Source organism: Malania oleifera, chromosome 10 (genome assembly GCF_029873635.1).
Source record: "Malania oleifera isolate guangnan ecotype guangnan chromosome 10, ASM2987363v1, whole genome shotgun sequence".
Lineage (NCBI taxonomy): Eukaryota > Viridiplantae > Streptophyta > Magnoliopsida > Santalales > Ximeniaceae > Malania > Malania oleifera.
The window spans coordinates 84,041,938-84,064,254 of record NC_080426.1 but is presented as its reverse complement, the minus strand read 5'-3'; the positions used below and the strand labels follow the sequence as shown (position 1 = coordinate 84,064,254).

The following is a 22,317-nucleotide window of genomic DNA, read 5'->3' as shown; positions in this document are numbered from 1 at the left end:
ATTCTTTCTTCTCTCTCCCGTGCTACCTCTGCCCTTAGTATCCTCTCTCTCTCTCTCTCTCTCTCTCTCTCTCTCTCAGACACACACGCACACCAGATATTCTCTCTTTCTTTAGGTACACCAGATATTCTCCCGTGCTACCTTTGTTTTTACCCCGACTCTCTCTGTCTCTCCTCTATCTCTATCTCTATCTGTGAATCGATTTGTGCGGGTGTTTTTTTTTTTTTTTTTTAAATTGTGTAGTATTTGGAAGAAGGATGTATGAACAGCAGGAGCAGCAGCCGCAGCAGCAGGAGGGGGCGATGAGAACGATGGATCACCCTCATCATCATCATCATCATCATCACCACCATCAACAACAATATCAACATCATAATCATCGTCATCATCATCATCAGCAACAGCAGCAGCAGCAGCATACGGCGTCGCAGCATCAGGTGATGATGATGAGGAAGAAGGGGCATGTGCATGGGCATGTGGACAGGAGATCAAGGCCAATAGAGGAGGAAAGGCTGGAAATCATTGATTTGAGCGGCATGTCCTTGGAGACCCTCCCCACTCCCTCCCTCAACTTGGGCAATATTTGCAAGTTGGACCTTTCCAATAACAATCTCCAGGTTAATTACTCTCTCTCTCTCTCTCTCTCTTACAACTTGCATGGTTAATTTACATGATTTCTTTTTCATCGCGGATTATCTGTTGAAATAGAATGGAAGAAACTCTCTCGATCCTACATATATAACAACAACATGTAATCATGGTTTACGCTTAAAGAAATGGGCCTCTTATCTAGGAGGGGGAGTGTTGGGGTTTGTTTTGCTTTCGTTTCATTATTTGTCACTACCTAGTTTCTTCTTTTGTTTTTTTGTTTTTTTTTTTCAACGACTGAGAAAATCAGACATAAAAAAAACGCTTTCATATTTCTGGGCTTTTCTTTGCGACTTTCAGGCATGTTTTTGGTTCTTGAAAAGTAAAATTATGTCTGTATGTTTAAAAGTTTTCGTATTCTTAATATTTTAAAAATTCAAAAAGCCATCGCCCAAACAATGAAAAAGAAGGAATAAATAAATAAATAATAATAATGCTTGTTTCTTTTTAATGAAAGAAAAAAAATTAACTCAACGAGAGCCATTTATGATTTATCTCACATATCATTTAAATAATTCGACATAAATAAAAGGAAAAGAGACTATATATATATATATATGTTTATAATAAAGAAAAATATTATTAAAATTGTTTTCCTAAATTAATATTTTATTTTAACTGATTAAGTTCATCTCTTTTTCTTTCCAAATTAATCTCTCCCACTATTTAAGGGATTCTACTCTCCCTCCGTTTCTCATCCACAATAATATACCCCATGCGATCTTCTACCGATTGGTATCAGTCATCCAATAATTGTCATGGTGGTGTTTCACTATCCTCAGCTTAGATTAATTTGATTAAAATTAAATATTAGTGCCATAATTAGATGCAAGCCAAACCAGTGATAAATCCTCTCTCTCTCTCTCTCTCTCTCTCTCTCTCTCTCTCTCAAGAGATTTAATTTCCACAGTACCATTTTCTTTATCCTTCATTTTCTCTGAAGATAAATAATAAAAATGGAATTGCATGAAAGTCGAACAGGTTGCATAAATCAACCGGAGTTGCTTGACTTTTGGTGAGTGCGACCTGTCATTGTCTTCAACAATAGGAGTATATATCAGGGCTGGTCCTAATTAAATATCACATCATAAGGTTTTCTTTCCTTCCATCCAGTCAAAACCTAATTTCCAGTTCTTTCTTCTACGATATATAGTGATAGCATAATCCAATTTCAGTCAAACCATCTTGTTAAATCCTACCCATTTGCTTAATTCATGCGCATTCTCTTTTTTCACATCTAAAAAGTTTAATTAAACACGTTCAGTAAAAAGGTTTTGAAAGTTTTTAAAATTGAAATTTTGAAACTTTAAAAGCCAAAAAGCAGCACATTTTAAGTGATTTTCCAGTTATGACATTAACCCTTTCATTCATTACGAATTAAATTTTACTTGACTGTTCAAATATTTATGCAAATTCATAAAATTTATGAATTACTGTGTTTTTAAATTTCTCACTATATTTTATTTTATTTTGAGAATGATAGTAGAGCAGAAATAACTATAAGTTTATTTTATTTTATTTCATCTCATTTTTCTATATCCACTAGCTACCATACATATTGCTTGCAGATTTTAGACCATAATGCCTCAGATTATTTTTTTACTTGATCGACAACATTATATTGTCTATCGAAATTATAGCTTCAGTGGATGTAATTAATTAGTGCATAATATTGAGTAAGAGCTAAGAGGGTGGGTGGATGTATGCATGGGTGCAGGGAATACCGGAGTCCCTAATAGCGAGGTTGCTGAACGTGGTTGTCCTGGACGTGCATTCCAATCAGCTTAAATCCATTCCCAACTCCCTCGGCTGCTTGTCGAAACTCAAAGTTCTAAACATCTCTGGCAACTTCATCCAGTCCCTCCCTAAAACCATTGAAAATTGCAGGTACTCTTTCTTTCTCTCATCCTTAGTGCTTCTCATTTCTATTTCATCTACTTTATTAATTAATTAAATCATGTCTCTGTGCCTTACGCCTTTGAAATTTATTTAGTTTAATTATATTTTTAATTTTACCAAACATGGAGGGTGTTGGAAGTAAATTTTAAAATTGCAAGGAAAAAGAAAAAAGGAAAAGTATTAGGTTTTATTGTACAAGGAACGCTGGGGTCTGCTCTGATTCACTGCAGTGATGATATTCATTAATGAGGTCAACATCTTATGGAATTAGTCTTGAGGGCCGGGCCAATTATCAACCCAAAATGAACAAATAAAATAAAATAAGAACAGGTTCAGTGAACCTGATTTAATTCTGGGGTCTGCCTTCCAACGCACGCCCATTATACCTGGTCAGCTCTCTCCATCTTTAAGACGCGTAAGCTGGCTTAATGTCATGATGTGTAGGATTATTTTATATGTGACGGTACAACGCACATTCTAAAAGAGTAGATGCAGTTCATACTTCATTGTAAACGAGTGGATAAAAATATAAGCAAAGTCAATGGAACCTGTACGGACTACGGAGAGCAGCCCCCCTCTCGTCATCCCCTCCCTGCTTTAAATTCTGCTTGCTCTTTACATTTATTGTTGCTCCTTTCAATAAAATCCTAAAGGCTGTGCTAGATATATGTATAATTTGATCAGAGATAGCTGGTGACAGCTAATTATAATTTATTATGATAAGGAATTTATTTCTTTATTTTTTTTTTCATTTCAACATTAAGGTTTTATAAAAATTAGAAAGCCTCAGTCTCAATGTTTTAAAATTTATAATTAATTAGTATAAAACTTTTAAATTTTTTCAAAATGTTAATTGGGTTGCATAACAAAAGTTTTTATTTATTTTTCTGAATTCATCCCATTACATCCCAAAATTTAAATTAAAATTGGAAACATTTACATCTTGAAATCATTGATTTTGGTTTTTAACAGTTTTTTTGTCTGATTAGTCGTAGATTATGGGTCTTTCATACGTTGTAACTATATATTACATCTTTATGTATAGGTCTCTTGAAGAACTAAACGCCAACTTTAACAAACTGACGATGTTGCCGGATACCATGGGATTCGAGCTCCACAGCCTCAAGAAACTGTCGGTGAACTCAAATAAGCTAGCTTGTCTCCCATTCTCCCTTAGCCACCTCACTTCCCTGCGCATTTTAGATGCCCGTCTCAACTGCCTCCGTTCCCTTCCCCAAGACCTAGAGAACCTTCTCAACCTCGAGGTCCTCAACGTGAGCCAAAACTTCCAGTACCTCGACGCCATTCCATACTCACTTGGCCTCCTCATCTCGCTTCTCGAGCTGGACATTAGCTACAACAGCATCACCTCCCTCCCTACCTCCCTGGGCTGCCTTAAGAGGCTGCAAAAACTAAGCGTTGAGGGTAACCCCCTGGTGTCACCACCCATGGAGGTGGTGGAGCACGGCCTCCATGCCGTGAAGGAGTACCTTAGTGAGAAGATGACCAATGGCAGCAGCCCACCTGTCAAGAAGAAATCATGGGTGAAGAAACTAGTGAAGTACAAAACATTTAATGGACTGACATTGTCGAACAGGCCAGGGGTGGGTCATGAGCAGGAGAGGGAAGGGTTCATCGCATCCGACTATAGGGCCATTGACAGCCTCGCTTCCCCCAAGTATTTGGGGATGTTCTCGCCGCGCCGCCTCTTCTCGCCAAGGACTTACTTCTCCAGATCTATAAACACTGAATAAAAGAATGAACGAAGTCAGGTGGGGTACTGGAATTGAACTTCTCTCCTTTCTTTTTTCCCCCATTTTTTTGAGTTTGCTTAGTTTGGTCGTGTTCATGTGGGATAGTAGTGGATGTAAAATTTAAAGTAAAAATAAGAAAGAGACACATCTCAATAAATATAGTTATGTAAGATAAGAGGTTGAGATATGCTCTTTTGTGGTAAGATATGTAGTTAAGTTTAAGAAGCGTGCAAAGATTTGTAAAGGCTATATATGTTCATTTTGTGTATCTACATATTACATGGGATTGACTTCTAAGAGATGTATATGCTTATGTAAATAGACTTATCTTGCATCATACTAGATCAATTTCCTGATATATTTTGCTTTATTCGTAACTTAAATTGTAATAGTTATGAGAAAAGAAATTTCTTTTCGAAAAAAGAAAAGAGAAAAAACTTATATGCTTAAGGTACTATGATAATACCTTTGCAGTCCCATTAATCAAAGCATTGGATTCGACTTAAGAATGAACAAAACGAAAAAAAAAAATCACAAAATGAGAAGTGGTAGGAAAGTAAGGATTTATTTTGTTGTATTTGTGTGTGACTCTTATACTTAGTGGGGGCTCATAAACAAAGGAAGAAAAACATATGATTGAAGTTATTGGTGCTCTGCAGCAGGAACTCGTCGACGAGTGTTTCTAACTTGTCGACGAGGAGATACTAAGAATCAGGGAATTTAAGAGATTCAAAGACTTGTTGACGAGTGTGCCGACTAGTCAACGAGTGGATTTCACCTGATCATCGACGTGTGTCTTGTTCTTGTCGACGAGTGCATCTGAGTTGCGAGAAACAATTTGAATTTTGAAAGTGAACATTGTGACGGTTAGGGATTCGGAGGGAAGCCTCCGAGGCGTTGTTAAATAGGTCCTTCTGGGCATATTTTGATGATAGAGGGTGAGAGAAGGAGAGAAGATCATTGTGTACCATTGTAGTGTATATCTTTGATTTTCATAGTGAAACTCGTACCGATTGCTCCTGTGGATGTAGGCTTTGTCGAATTACGTAATTCTTGGTGTCATTGTTCTTATTATTGCTTTCTTTATATTGCTATGATTGTGGATATATTCTGCATTCACCATTTTGGATTGTTGCAAGTGTATATTTGATCCTTTACAACAATATTATTATTTCATTGTGCATTGTTTGAAAATGTGTTATTTCAGAACATGTTTGATATACAATAATGATGGAATACAAAGGAATTGGCTTTTACAATTTTATATTCATATAATCTTTGTTCTATTTTACTTTCTATTCATTTCATTCTAGTATATCAAACATAAAGTAAAGATAATACAAAAATATTTCAAAAATCATCAGAGAAAGACCATATAGTATCTAAAATCCACGATGTATAATTTGTGAAATCCAACTCACAATAAAAAAATCCTATCAATTCAATAACTAAGCCAACCTATTCCTCCAAAGCGTACAATATATTCTCAATTATTTTTCGTATAATTATGGTCTGGTAAACTCTTTTTATAAAATTAAAAATTTATTGAATAATTTTTGAACATTTAAAAATAGTAAATTACTTAATTAGTTATATTATAACAAAAAAAATACATACCAAAATACAAAATTACCTATGGACATATATTTTATACATATGTATATATATAAAATGAGATGCCCACACGAATACAATGTTTTCAAATTTTTAGTTCTTTTCAAATTATTCCTAAAATGGTAAAATAAGAGTTCTTTAATTTGAGATTATTTTAAAATAAAAAATTACATTATGATACCATATTACTTGCACAAATAAGTCAAACAATTCTAAAAAAGAAAATTTCATAATTTTCGTATCGTACTCTGTGTTTAATTCATAAAAAAAACCAACTAATATGCATTTTTATTGAATATTTTTAAAAATTTTAAAAATTCATGTTCTTGTTTTGAATTTTTAAGTTTGACATGTTAGATAAGGTATTTGTCAATTTATTTTTAAAATTTAAGTTGAAAAAAACAAGATTTTTTATATTAATATTTTAAAAAAAATATGATATTTTTCTTCAAAATGAAATGTGAATTTTGTATCCTATTTTCAGTTTTTTTTCTATTTTTGAAATGATATAGGTTTTTCATCTAAAATTATAAAAAATATTTAAAATGATTCAAAAGAGTATTTTTATATAAATTTCTTATGTTGTTGTATTATTATTATTATTATTATCTGTGTTAATATTTTATTATTATTATATAATTATAATATGCACTAGCATATTACCACTATAAGTGTTAGTATCTTATTACTATTACATTATTATATATTGCATGTACTTTATTATACACATTAATATCCCACATCATCATCATCATTATTATTATTATTATTATTATTATTATTATTATTATTATTCTATGTACTAATATCTTATTACTATTATACTATTAATACCATGTTATTACTATTATACCTTTATTATTTGGAAAGAAGTATAAGTAGTACTAATATTACAATATCACCAAATATAAAATTATGATAATACATTTTAATGTATAATATCATAACCATTTTTATTAATACTAAATTTTAAAAGCAATACAAAACATTTGTAATAAAAGTTAAATTCACCAAAATTAAGTAAAATTACATTTATAAAATTAATTTTAGGTATATTAAAGTTTGAATCTAAAAAAAGAACTATACATATACATATATATATATATATATATATATATATATAAAATACATAGCACAAATAGTGTAAATAATTTTGTAGACAAAAACTCCCTTGGGGTTACTCAAGTGGTAAGGTGAGAACCTTATCTACCACATGGTCGAGGGTTCAAGCATGCTGCCCCTAAGATCAGAATCAAGAATATACCGGGATGTTGGTGTGGTCTACTAAACACCTTCCTGATTGAAAATTATGCACTTAGAGGCGAACTTAATAAACTTAATTCATTTTAAGCACTCATGTGTCCAATTGGAGCATACGAGGTCCAAACTGAGTGGGGTCACTCCCGACACGTTCGTCATATTGACCTAGACGTGCTGGAACTGACGGTGCCTAAAAACACCACCCCGATTGAAATTATTCACTCAGAGACAAACTTAATAAACTTAGTTCATTTTAAGTACCCCAAGTGTCTATTTTGGGCATACGAGGTCCAAACTGAGTAGAATTAGTCCCGACACATCCATCACATTGACCTAGACGTGCCGGAGCTGGCAGTGCCAAAAAACACCTCTCAATTGAAAATTATGCGCTTAAAGACGAACTTAGTAAATTTAGTTCATTTTAAGTACCTAGGTGTCCAATTCAGGCATACGAGGCCCAAACTGAGTGGATTCAGTCTCAACACATCCATTATATTAAGCTGGGCATGCCGGAGCTGACGGTGCCCAAAACCTCCTCCCCAATTGAAAATTATGTGCTTATAAGTGAACTTAGTAAACTTAATCCATTTTAAGCACCCAGGTGTCCAATTTGGGCATACGAGGTCTAAACTGAGTGGGGTCAGTCTCGACATGTCTGTCACATTGACCTGAACGTGTCAGAGTTGATGGTGCCTATAATCTCATCCCTGATTGAAAATTATGCGCTTAGAGGGGAGCTTAGTAAACTTAATTTATTTTAAGCACTCATGTGTTTAATTCGGGCATACCAGGTCCAAACTGAATGCAGTCAGTCCTGACACGTCCGTCACATTGACCTGGACATGTTGGAGCTGATGGTGTTCCAAAACTCTTTCTCGTGAGCTTTTTGCCCACTTAGAAACAAAGTTAGAATACAAACAAACTTAACAAACTTAGTAGATTTTAACACTCACGTGTCTAAGTCGGGCATACGAGGTCTAAACCAAGTGGGGTGAATTTTGACTAATCAAACTTAGCTATTTACAATTGTATCATTTTTTTTTTTTAACTACGTTCAAATCTCCGATAATTTTGCTATCAAATCATTTTTAATTATAGTATACATATATCTTCAAAAATTGTATACTAATTTTTTGTATAAGTATTACTTTGTAGGGTTTGTGGCTGTCACAACACTATATATGACGATGCTAGGCACGTTAGATGCGCATAGTTTTTGACTTTTCTTGTATTCTTTGTTATCTGAACATAATTAATTTTTGTATTTTAATTTGAATTTGTATTTGTATGTATTTGAATTTTGATCAATTTGTATTTTAATTTTAAATAATTTATGAATATTTTTGTAATAATGGTTTGATTTTATGTATGCTAAAATGTAATTACAGGTTTTTACAAGAATTAATGAATGAAATAAAAAAAATTTAATTTTTTTTAAAAGTTTTAGTGAGGGTTTGAAAGCATCACTAATAACACCACGACAAAGTATTTGTGATGGTTTAAAAACAGTCACTAATAGTCCATTATTAGTGATGGTTTGGGAACCGTCAATAAATCCAAGTATTAGTAACAATTTTCAAACCATCACTACTAGTCCATTATTAGTAACAGTTTCCAAACCGTCACTAATATCTGGTCCCATGAGCATCTAAAATCGTTACTAATACTTGAGTTTTAGTAACGATTTTGAACCGAAAAAATGTAGAATTTATAGTTACGATCTTAGGTTTTTAATGACGATTTTAATCCGTCACTAATACTCATTGTTAGTGACGGTTTCCTTAATTCGTCACTAATAAGTATTACTCACCGCAGATCTAACGACTAATTTCGAACCATCACTAATACTGATTCAATTGTGATTTGCCATCTAAAATCTTAGTTAATGTTAGATGACAAATCATAATTTAGAAATTATTAACATTTTAATGGGAAGAAGTCACACCCAAATATTTTTATAAAATAAAAATAACAAAAATATATACTTATTTATTTTTTCATAATTTTATGAAAACACTAAATTTTAATATTTCTCATAAATATTTTTAGTTACATTGAATTTATTATTGAAATTAGGATAGCTTCCCAAGAGGGGGGTGAATTGGGAATTTAAAAACTTTCTTTTTAATTCCTTTTAAGAATACTTAACTTCTTTTATTGTTTATCTAATTCTTTTACTTGTTTGTTTAATTTGTCAAACAATAACTTAGTTTCTTTTATAGAATCAACAACACAAGCACTTAAACAACTAAATCACCAATCAACCTTTCAATTAACCACACTATCCAAACTAACCAAACACAATTTGAAGGCAAACAACCAAACCAAAATTAAGATATATAGTAGTAAGAAATTAGGATGGTTATTTGTTTATGTATGCCTTATAAATATGAATCAAGCCTTATAGTTGAATGATATGCTTGTTAAAATAAATTTGCTTCTTTTATATGATTTACAACCACACATCCACACTCTTCCCAAAATTCAGAATTCAAATAAACTCTTAGTTAATTTTCTTTAGGTGTTTTAACCAAGTAACGTACTCCCGTATGGTTTCCGCAAAGCATGGTTTAACCAACGTACTCCCTTTCGGTTTCCGCAACCCAAATCAAAATTAAACTTTAAGTTTGTTTGATTTCCAAATAAACGTAGTGTATATGATTTCAAATTTAAACCATCGACGCAATATAAATATGCTGAAAATAAAGAGTAAGGGAAAGAGAGAGTGAGACACAGGATTTTACGAGGTTCGGCTTCAACACAGCCTACGTCCTCGCCTTTGGCAAAACCACCAAAGGATTCACTAAACCTGTTCCTTTACCGGGTGGAACAATACCTTTATACACTCCTTTAGAAGGCTAGAGCAGCACCTCTCTAAGCGATAATCCCTCGCCTAGCCAACGATCCAGCAAACCTGGAATTGTCACAATCTACAAGAATATAATATAAATTCTGCGTACAAAAAATACTCCCAAAATTTAGAGCAGGTTGTACAAATTGAAATGTAAATTGTACTTCAAAAAACCAAAGAAAAATAGAATATATGAAGCTCTAAAGTTTTTAGAAGTCACCAATGGTTCGTTTAAAAGAGAAATGGAATTGCAACCCGAAACCGAACTTTGATATTTTCAATCTACCAGAATTGTAGAATTCTTCTCCAGCAAAAGATGTGAGCAAAGAAGAAATTCAGAAGAATTTCAGCACAAGATGAATTTCAAATTTTGTCTGATTTCTCTCTTTTCTTGTGTTTTCAAGTCTTGTGTTTTTTCATTACCCAAAGAGGTATTTATAGGCAACTTAAAAGATCAACTTCCACATCAAATTAGGTAAACTTTGAAAAAACATTTAATTTGTTGACTAAATTTTGAATTTCAAAATTTTGAAAGATCAACATTCACATCAAATTTGGTAAACTTTGAAAAAACATTAAAATTGTTGACTAAATTTTGAAATTCAAAATTTTGAAAGATATTGTCCATATCAAATTAGGTAAATTTTGAAAAAACATTAAATTGTTGATAAATTTTGAAATTCAAAATTTTGAAAGATGTTGTCCATATCAAATTAGGTAAACTTTGAAAAAACATTAAATTGTTGATTAAATTTTGAAATTCAAAATTTTGAAAGATGTTGTCCATATCAAATTAGGTAAACTTTGAAAAAACATTAAATTGTTGATTAAATTTTGAAATTCAAAATTTTAACAAGAAGCTTCCCTTTGAGATCTAAAATTTGCTCCACGTGACAGTCATCTGCCATGACATGACAGTCATCTGTCATAATTAAAATTTAAACCCAGAATACTTTTATTAAACCCTTTAACTTGCCAGTCATCTGTCCATAGATAGACAGTCATCTGTCAGGTGCACTGCTTATCAGAAACTCACTTTTTATTTTGAACATTTTCCTTCCGTTAAGGCCTTTGTTACTTTAATTTCAAAAACATGTTTTAAGCTCTTTAAAACAAAGTGATTCTTAGTTTCTTTTGATTTTAAAAGAGCTTCACATATCTAAATGACATTTGGTTTTGAAGTACTTACAACAGTTCTTCTAATTATGGTCTTCTTAAATCCTTCAGCCTCCTTCAACCTTTTGAGGTTTACTTTTGACTTTGGGTTTGCTTGCCCTTAAGCTTCTTCATTTGTTATTCATTGCCTTCAATATTCTGAGGTGCTTTCACTAGATTAACATTGAGCTTCAACTTATCAACCTTGAGAGTTCTTTTACCTAAAACACATCACTTAACATCATATGTTAAAGCATCCTTCATTTTGTTATCATCAAAATAGGATTGAAAACTCCAGTTAAGTCAACAATTATTTTTTATGATGATATGATAATTATTATTATATTAATATTATTTTTTATTATTATCACATATAAATGCACATTGTAAGAATTAAAGAAGTAATATTATTATCATTACCGATTTGGGATACATGCATACTCTGATATGTTGAAGAGTAAACTTGATGGTGGCAGCAAAATTTGACGACGGCTGCCGCACCAACCAGCCGCTTCTGTTGATCGGCGACCACCAACCTCACCTACCAGCCACAATCGTTGATTATTTTGATTTAGAATTTGCTATAAATAGATGTGTGTGTGTGCAACGTACAATGTGGTGAAGTGAGGGTGAATAACCAGTGAGTGAGAGAGATCTTATTTTGAATTCCTTTGTATTTATTTTCAGATTGAAATTAATTATTTTTTGCAATTGATTCTCACTGAGTTTCGGTCACAACCAGGGACTGAGTGTCCCCTCCACCCATCAGTGGTATCAGAGCATCCAGGTGCACCGGAATTCGCCAAGTAGAGGCGAATAGAGGAGAAATTCAATTTTCTTCCCAGATTTGAAGTTGTTCAAAATTTAAAATTGAGTCTATCATTGTGAAATTAGCGTTAGGACGATTCAGACGGTGAAACCGCGTCTCAAACAGAGTCCGGAAGACTCCACACGCGCTCACACGCGCCTCGAGCGAAGTCAGCGTCCTTCCCATGTGCCGCACGCGCCGACGAGGATTCCGATCACTAGCTTCACACGCTCCACGTGCCCCGCATGCGTCTTCCTCACTCGGCTAGTGAGATTCGACCCGGCTTAGCGACCTGCATCAAGCAACTTGGCTCCAGCCCCGCGAGTGCGACCCGACCTGCGTTCAGTCACCGACATGTGGCACGCCGAGAAGCTGCTACGTGGCTCAAACAGTAACAACTAACGCTGTCTTTTGGCCGTTAAGTCAAACCATTTTTTTTTTTTTTTAAATCGGTCCAAAATTTTTTTTTTTCAGTTCAGTGATATTTGGACTGGTTCTTTGCAACCCAAAACTGGTTCCTAAGGTTTTGCAACCTTCTGAACACATGGTGGCATCAGATTTGCCAAAGTCAATCCCCATCTCTCTGTTTTTATATATTAAATTTAATGGGGAACGGTGCTACCCAACCGGTCATTCCAAAGTTGACCCGGGAGAATTATAACAACTGGTCTATTCAAATGAGAGCCTTTCTAGGTGCTCAAGACATCATAGACATCGTTGAAGATGGGTACAGAGAAAGCCCATCAAAAGAAGTCGAAGCAGCTATGTCCGATGCTCAAAGAACGACCTTGCGAGCCGATCGAAAGAAGGATTTTAAGGCGAAGTCCATAATCTACCAAGGCCTTGATGAGGCCACGTTCAAAATCATCACCTCCACCAAGACATCCAAATAAGTATGAGACTTTCTCCAGCAAACACACAAAGGTGTAGACAAAGTGAAGAAGATTTGTCTTCAAACATTGCGAGGGGATTTCGAATCTTTAAAAATGAAATCTGTTGAATCTATTGCTGACTACTATACACGAGTTATGATAGTATCAAATCAATTGAGAAGAAATAGAGAGACTCTAAAAGACGATAGAATTTGTGAGAAAATTTTGCGATCTCTAGATCCAAAATATGATTATGTAGCTATGACCATGGAAGAAACAAAAGATTTAGAAACCATGTCTGTAGAAGAACTTGTTGGCTCACTCCAAGCCCATGAGTAGAAAGTCAACAAAAGGAGTGGTGATAAAGCACTTGAGCAAGCCCTTCAAACAAAGTTGTCTCTCACTATAGATAAATACGACAAAGGGGGGACGTCACAGCAAGGAAGAGGACGAGGTTGAGGATCTCGTAGAAGAAATTATGGAAATTTTGACTCCAGAGGAGGTGGCAGAGGCGAAATAGGTCCCATTAGAGAAGGACGAAATTAACAGATTTATGTCCCACGAGGTCAAGGACAAGGAAGAAGAAGGGGATACAATAACCGTCCGAATGTAGACAAGAGAAATGTTTAGTGCTACAACTACCACAAGTACGGACACTACAGCAATGAGTGCAAAGGTAATCTCCAAAATCACGAAATAAATGAAAATGCTAACTTTGCAGAAAAGGAGAAAGCCGAAGGAGAATCGTTGATGTTGATGGCACACAGTTCAACCCTCCAGGACCAAAATGTTTGGTACCTTGACTTTGGAGCTAGCAATCACATAACTGGAAGAAAGAACCTGTTTAATGAAATTGATGAGAAAGTTTAGGGAGAGATATAATTTAGTGATCTCTCTAAAGTCCGAGTTCAAGGGAGGAAAAATGTCTTTATGAAGAGGAAGGATGGAGACCACGATTTTATCTCCAATGTATACTATGTGCCAGCCATGAAGACTAATATTCTTAGTCTTGGACAGCTCGTGGAGAAAGGCTACCGAATTAGCCTTAAAGATAAGTAGATGGTGATAACAGATGCTCAAGGTAAGCTCGTTACTCGAGTACAAATGGCAAAGAATTGAATGTTTCCGCTCACCATTCAACATGATATGTCACACCCCGAACCCCGAAATGGGACTCGGGGGTGAGAAAGTAACCTAACATGTCCCTGTATCATACAAATCATCACAGATATAGTACAAAGGATGACGGTCCAACCCCGTGGGGTTCCCAGGCACCCTAAACGCATCCAATCATAATCATATACGTAGCGGAAAAAGTATTTCTATATCAACATATGCAGTATCATACCAGAGTCTATACAAGAGCAAAACATGGCTCTAACAAAACGTACAAACTGGGTGCCCAAATACAACTCAAAATGGCAACCCAATAAAACTACAGTCCTAACACTTACCCAAGCGCTAACGCAGTACACCGGCCACAACGCTCCCTACACTAAGATGCTAGTTCTGGTTACCCGAAGGACCTATAAAAATGTACATATAGTAAGGATGAGATACCTCTCAGTAAGGAAGAACACATGTTATATCGATGTGTGGCATTTGAGTGTTATCATGACAAAAACATACATGCAGTTAAATGCATTTCAGTACTAATTTACACAGTGCATACACGCGCACATACGGTGGCCATTTGTACGTAGCCCCATCATGATACATACACATGATCAGTAATCCTCAGTGTTGTCATATTCTTTGGCCCGAAGCCGACCTGCGACATACGGCTTTGGCCCATAGCCAACCCGCAAACACGGCGCCACCAACACATGGCTAGTCCCCAACTCCTATGGCATCGTACCGGCGCTAAACTGGTGGATCACACCCTTCGGCCTGATCTGCCGGAATAGGCTCACGCCCTTGGATATAGAGTCGAACACTCTTGCCTACATGGTAGGTGATAACACACTCTCAGATATAGAGCCGGACACTCTCAATAGCTGGAACAATTTCGAAACCGCGTTCCTACTAGCATTTCAACATATCACACACACATGCATGCTCATATAACCAAACAAACCACACTCATTTGGTAATCTTAATCATGGTTTTCCAAACAAATACAGTTTAAACAAAGTCAAGGCACAACCATCCCAATATCACAGTATAAATCATACATATACTCGGTTTTCAACAAAACCCAGGATTCAGCCCATCGCCCCCTTTTTCCCAAAACTGTAATAATGAAAAGCCCATAGTTTTTCCCATTAGATCCCCCCAAATGAGTAGCCAAAACACACATAGGACCGTAGATCACAGTTCCACCAAGTCCGATTTCAAAAATAACTAATATAAACATAGTTCCCCTTACCTTAACCCTGTAAGCAAATCCTGAACTCCAAGGTCCCTAAACAGTGAATCAAGTTCCAAAACCTACAAATCATAGTACAGAATATGTTCACAAGACAGTTATCTACAAATCTACTGGATCAGAATTGAAAACCGAGCCTTACCTTGGATTTACACCAAAACCCGAAAATCTCCGAAACGAGATTCCAATTCGTAGAAGTTGTAGAGAATCCTTCCACGATTCTCATGGTAGCTTCCGTTTTCTGATTTCGTCAACGATCAGAGAAGAATTCTAGAGAGAAGGAGAGAGTAGAGAGAGAGAGAGAGAGATAGGATTGAGTTTACTTAATGAAGAAGTAATAGAAATTTCCTTTTATAGCCCTTGACCCGAAAATTTCCAATTTTGCCCCTCTCTTAATATTTAAACCCATTTTTCATATTTTGGGTTCTTACATGATACGCTAAGGTGTTTGAGTGCTATCATCAAAGACAAAGACTGGCTATGACATCTAAGGTATGAACATCTGAATTTTGAAAGTTTGAAACAGTTGGGAAGTAAGAAGATGGTGAAAGGCTTACCTAACATCCACGACCCAAATGTGATATGTGAAAGTTGTGTTCTGAGCAAACAACACAGAAACAGCTTTGGAAAGCAAGCCGACTAGAGATCTACCATGCCGCTCCAGCTAATACACACAGATGTGTGTGGTCCATTAAGACCATTTTCAAATGGACAGAATTGATACTTCTTCACCTTCATCGACGATTACAGCAGAAAGACTTGGGTCTACTTCCTGAAAAGGAAGTCAGAGGTATTCGACAAGTTCAAGGAGTTCAAAGCTCTTGTGGAGAAATAGAGTGGCTATTACATCAAGTCACTCCTGTCAGAACAAGGAGGAGAGTACAAAGATGAAGTTTTCTTAGAATTCCTTAGGCAACAAGGGATTCAAAAATAGTTCACACCGATCTACACTCCCTAGTTGAACGGTGTAGCTGAAAGGAAGAACTACACAATCCTTAACATGGTCAGGAGCATGTTAAATGATAAGAATATGCAAAGAGTTTTTGGGCAGAAGTAGTGTCATGTGCAGTCTATCTACTCAACCGATGTCCTACAAAGAGTCTTGATACAATGACACCACATGAAACCTGGAGTACTCACAAGCCCAGTGTGAGTTATCTTAGGGTGTTTGGCTCCACGCCAAGATCCCAGAAGCAAGAAGGAAAAAGCTGGAAGGTAAAGGAGAGAAATTTATCCTTGTTGGATACGATGACAGCACCATGGGAGACTCTACAATTCCATCAACAAGAAAGTCATTCATAGCAGGGATGTCATTTTTGAAAAAAATGAATCCTGGATGTGGAACCAAGCTAAAACTTTCAAAGATGCAGAATTAATGCTTGAAGAAGAAGAACTCACATAGACAAGAGAAGTGGCTATCGAGTCACAAGTTCCCAAAGGGCATACACCTCCACACAGTTACCATTCATCATAGAGGCATGAAGTTTCATCACAAATTAAGCGTGAAATCTCAGACATGAGGCCTAGAGGTGCCCGTAACCTAGTTGATTTGTATGAAAATATAGAACTAATGGAAGAGTATGTTGCTCTAAACTGCCTGTTGCTGACTAGAGACTTTATTACCTTTGAGAAGGCTAACGAAGAAAACAAATGGAGAAAAACGATGGATGAGAAGATTCAATCCATTGGGAAGAACAAGACTTGGGAGTTGACAAATCTCCCGAAGGGCCGCAAAACTATTGGTGTAAAATGGGTCTACAAGACCAAGAAGAACGCTCAAAGAGAAGTCCAGAGATACAAAGTATGACTTGTTGCCAAGGGCTACAGGAAGAAAGAAGTGGAGTTGATATCTTACAGAATACATGATCAGATTGCTGACATTTTTACGAAGCCACTCAGGCATGATATTTTTGCGAGACTGAAGACTATGCTCGAAATGACAAAGCTAGGAGAGTCAAGTTTAAGGGGGGATGTTGAAGAGTAAACTTGACGGTGGCAGCAAAATTTGACGATGGCTGCCGCACCAACCGGCCGCTTCTGTTGATTGGCGGCTACCAACCTCACCTACCAGCCACAATCATTGATTATTTTGATTTAGAATTTGCTATAAATAGATGTGTGTGTGTGCAATGTAGAGTGTGGTGAAGAGAGGATGAATAATCAGTGAGTGAAAGAGATCTTGTTTTGAATTCCTCTGTATTTATTTTCAGATTGAAATTAATTGTTTTTTGCAATTGATTCTCACTGAATTTCAGTCACAACCAATGACTGAGTGTCCCCTCCACCCATCATGATAGTCGTACAAAATTAAACAACATTAGAAGACTCATATTATGCTAAACACTCTACTCTTATACTCTTATAAATATAACTATGTGATCCAAATTAACAATATATATATATATATATATATATATATATATATATATTTATGAGACAGTAATCCTATTTTTGGGTATAAGATAATCCAATAAAGTGATTTCAAGAGGGCATTTATCATAACTTAAACCAAATGAAATGAGTATGATTTCATTTAATTTTTTTTAAAATATATTTAAATAAAAATCAAGTTCATTCTTTAAACATCTTCAAAACTTGAATACTATGTTTTCAAATTTTTAGCTATTTTCAAATTATTCCTAAAATAGTAAAATAATAATTTTTTAATTTGATATTATTTAAAAATAAAAAATAACATTATGATATGATATTAATTTCACAATTAAGTCTAACAATTATAAATTTTTTACTATTTTGTACCCTATTCTATGTTTAATTCATTAAAAAATAAAATAATATATATTATTATTGAATATTTTTAAAAACATTTAAAAAAAAATTCATATTCTAATTTTGAATTTTTAGTTTGACATGTTAGATAAACTATTCTTTAAGAAGAAGAAGAAGCAACTCTTCTTCTTGCTTCTCAGCATGCTTGTATAAAGTAGTGTGCTTGCCATTCAGGTCATAGTAATAACCTTAGAGAGCTTGAAGTTTTTCTTCATCCTCATGTAGACCCTCTTTGGTGGTTTACCACTTCCCATAGTACTCATCAACCTGATAGAGAGCAATGTAAGAAAAGAGTAGGCCAAAAAAACCAAAATGAACAACTTTACACACAAAATGAAGTTGATGCCAAAGGTCACCCTATAACCTTGGTGCATGAGCTGGCCAAAACCTTACGTAATGCGCCTTCCACCTCTGGACGATCCTCAAAATGCACAACACACTTGGACAATGAGCAAAAAAGTGCTGAACTAGCAAATGGAACACTATAGCAAAAGGTTCTTAGCATATCGCTTGAGGCAGGAAATTTGATAGAAGGTAATTGAGAAGACGAGTGAGAGAGGTGGCCTAGTCCAATAAATGTGATGTAGGATGGGAATGATTGACCTAGTCCTATCATTCAACCCTCACAAGAGTACATACACTCAAAACACTTTGGATTAAGAATTCAATTAGTTATAATAAACACCATAAGTTATGCTTCATTTCACATGTTGTTTGATTTTTGAAAAGGTGTATGATGTTGTCCAGAAAATAAGTCCAAAGTGTTTACTGATCAAGGAATCTAGTTTTATGCGGAAGATGTTACTTTCAAAATCAAGATTTCAAGTTATAAGCTACCAAGCTAACATTCATACAACTAATTTTAGCTAGCAAGTATCAATATTGAAATCTAATGGTTCAAATTGGTTATTCAAGTATGAAATTTTATGCTACTAGCAATGGAACGGTTCACAAAATACAACAAGGATTCAAGTAAGGACTGAATTTACCAAGAGATTTTTGTTCGATGACTTGACATTGTTCAACACGAGCTAGACCAAACCATAAGTCCTTTGTGCAAGTTTTGAATCACCGAGATGAACACAGCAACATAGTGTAGATGTAATAGCCGTGTTGGTGTATAAGGGAAGTGGTCGTGGGGGTGTATTTTGGGTGGTGGCCATGTGGGTAAGAGGGAGGAGGAGGAGAAGGAGATGGAGTCGCTGGATAGATAGTGGTCTCTCACCACTTGATCTCCGGAGAGAACGACATAGCCTCACGCTACACAATCGAAAGATTGGACAAAGCTAAACAAGTTTCAACAAGAGGATTCTATTCAATATTCAAATTAAGTTGATTTTTGAGTTCTTACAATGGAAAATATATAAGCTAATGTGGAGGGAGGGGGACAAGACATTAACTAACTAAGCTAGCATGGGAGGACAAAAAATTAAACAACTTGCACTTCCTGCATAAGCATGGGAGACACAAAAATTAAATACACACAACTTACTAAACTCACACATGCAAGCTTAATTGTCTTGCAATATTACAAATTAAATATGGAACTTAAGCATGTGCCAAAAGGGAGGCCCAAATCTATGTGGGGCTCATGGAGTCGTGTGTGGCTCATAAGTCGTGTGGGGCTCACATGGGTCTTGAACTCAAACTTGCTTCAATACTTCATTTGGGTCATCAAGCACCTAATAATCTTAAAATATAATATCCAAGCAAATAAAAATCCAAAATATCCAAACAAATACAAATCCAAAATAATAAAGTCTTCAACACAAAAGTCTTTCATCAAAATAGACGCTCTTAAGAAAATCCCATGTTTACCTACAAAATAATTAAGAACAACAGTGGACATCGGGAGGTTGTCCATGCGTCACCATATCGGCGAAGGAAACAATCAAGGCTTGCTAATCCCCATCATCTCTCCCGGACCCAAAAGAATTATTCTCGGAAGAATGAGAAGTGATGTACTATGAGTACAACTCTGGGTTGAGACGAAGGAGGTCTTCTTTAAGAATTCACCTCCTTTCGAAACGTGGCTTGCCTCTCCATTTGACCAATAATTTTTGGTATGATCCTGCTCGTGTGAATGTTGTCTTGTCATCCAAGATCTCTTCAATTTCATCAAAATTCTTTGGTATGGGTAAAGGTGGAGGCAAAGGTAACTTTGGTGTTTCAGGTTCAAGAGGAGTGGGGAATGGAGTGGGATCATCTGCAAGGTTAGAATTCAAAGGCTCCATAAAAGATGGCGTTTCAAGAAAAAAATGTTAGATCTTCAACATTAAACACACTACTTATACCAAAATCAATAGGAATATCAAGCATTTAAGCATTAAAACTAATTTTCTTTAAAACTTTGAAAGGTCCCATTTTTTAGCATGTAACTTTCTTACCTTTCCTATACGAATTCGCTTGGGACGAATATGGACCATAACCATATCACCCTCTGAAAATTATTGCAACATGCGATGTATATCAGCACTAAATTTATAATGCTCATTATTCAAGTTAATTTTCATTCTTATTTCAGAGTGTAGATCATGTATATGCTTCGCAAAAGCATAAGCTTGTTCATTCACTTTAGCTTGTGAGGGTAATGGGATAAGATCTATGAGCTTTTTAGGTTGGTAACCAGTGACAACCCGAAAAGGACTCAATCTTGTGGTTCTATTCACTGAACTATTAAATGCAAATTCAACCATAGGAAGACACAAATCACACGAACCTATGTTTTCACCTACTAGACATCTCAATAGGTCATCTAAGCTCCTATTAACTACCTTAGTTTGCCTATCAATTTGGAGGTGGTAAGCATTAGAAAACTGGATTTCGGTGCCTAGCCCACAAGGTTTTCCAAAAATAACTTACAAACTTCTCAAATTTTACATCCCTATTAAAAACAATGGTCTTGGGAAACCTATTCTTGACAGTAATCTTGTTGATTGCTTTATTATTGATGCATATGTGCCAAGTGTCATCTCTCTTGGGAGTAAGGAAAACAAGGCAGGCATATTAACTTATGCTCTCCTGAATAAAGTCACGTTCCCTTATTTCATTCACTTGTTTTATCAACATCTCATGTTCTCTCGAGTTCACCCTATGATGTGATAAATTAGGTAGAGATGAACAAGAAACCATATTAATGACATGTTGAATGTCTCTCATGGTACGTAACTCACTAAATGGCTCAGAGATGATATCCTCAAACTTGGAAAGTATAGGTGATACTTCTAGTGGTGTTTCATGCTCATGAAGGGGTGTTTTAGTTTTCTTAGTAACAACCATCGACACTACCTTTGTATCTTGACTTTCTTGCTAAAACTAGTTTTTACTTATGATATTCAATGATTCTTCACTAGTTTTTGTATTTTCTTTCCTTCTTTTTCTCACATTTCGGCTCTAGTGGACTCAAAATAATTCTTTTGCCATTAAACGTAAATGAATAAGTGTTGGTACGTCCATTATGCTAGACATCCAAATCATATAACCAAAGTTTCCCTAACAAAATATGGGCAACGTCCATAGGAAGGACATCACTCTAAATTTCATCTTCATAATCACCAATCTTAATGGGGGACTAGGCATCTTCAGCTCACGAGCATGGTAATGGCATCAACATAAGCTACCTTATATGGTTGTGGGTGTGGCTCAACTTTCAAACGCAACTTTTCAGTTGCAAATTTAGACACAATATTCATATAGCTACCACCATCTATGATCATTTTGTGACTTTTATTTCCACACTTGATGTAAGTATGGAAAATAAAAGTGTGGCGCGAATCCTCTTATTCTTGAGGAGTCACCATGACGCATCTCATGACATTTAGATTAACATCTTCATTTTCCTCAATTGACAACTCATCCTAACTTGCTACTTCCTCGGGAATATAGGGTTGTTCTTCTCCTGATTCTTCCTCTTCATCGTCTCTTTTGATTGCCAAATTTCTAGTTGAGTAGCGTTTAGAAAAGTTGCCTCTTTTGTGACATTTATAGCACATATCATTCCAAAATTTTGTTTTGAGGACCCTTTCATGGGTGCCTTTCCTTTGTCTAATGGTTGTTGGACGATGGGATTGGTACCTTTAGAAGTCACTTGACCCGTGTTGGTGGGACAAGTATTCTCATATGATGTGGCCTTTGTCATGCCCCGAACCCGGAAATGGGACCCAAGGGTGAAAATGTAATCTAACCTATCCCTGTATCATACAAACCATCCACATATACAGTACAAAGGATGAGGGTCCGACCCCGTGGGGTTCCCAGGCACCCTATACATATGCAACGGAAATAGGTCTTTCTATACA

The 22,317-nt window shown here is 35.4% G+C and overlaps 1 protein-coding gene across 1 annotated transcript; it reads left to right on the top strand.

Moving 5' to 3' along the window:
* The first annotated feature begins 28 nt into the window (after nt 1–28).
* On the top strand, nt 29–4,657 carry LOC131166821 (plant intracellular Ras-group-related LRR protein 6-like). The gene is made up of 3 exons (XM_058125407.1): nt 29–617; nt 2,366–2,535; nt 3,593–4,657. The coding sequence occupies exons 1-3, from the start codon at nt 258–260 to the stop codon at nt 4,299–4,301; spliced, it is 1,239 nt and encodes a 412-aa protein (XP_057981390.1). The 5' UTR covers nt 29–257; the 3' UTR covers nt 4,302–4,657.
* The last annotated feature ends 17,660 nt before the right edge of the window (nt 4,658–22,317 follow it).

What these genes read in the sequence shown, in the direction of transcription:
- LOC131166821 (XM_058125407.1), top strand. Translation starts at nt 258, where the DNA reads ATGTATGAACAGCAGGAGCAGCAGCCGCAGCAGCAGGAGGGGGCGATG. An exon ending in TTTCCAATAACAATCTCCAG is followed by an intron (nt 618 to 2,365) that starts GTTAATTACTCT and finishes GCATGGGTGCAG; the next exon opens with GGAATACCGGAGTCCCTAAT. An exon ending in AAAACCATTGAAAATTGCAG is followed by an intron (nt 2,536 to 3,592) that starts GTACTCTTTCTT and finishes CTTTATGTATAG; the next exon opens with GTCTCTTGAAGAACTAAACG.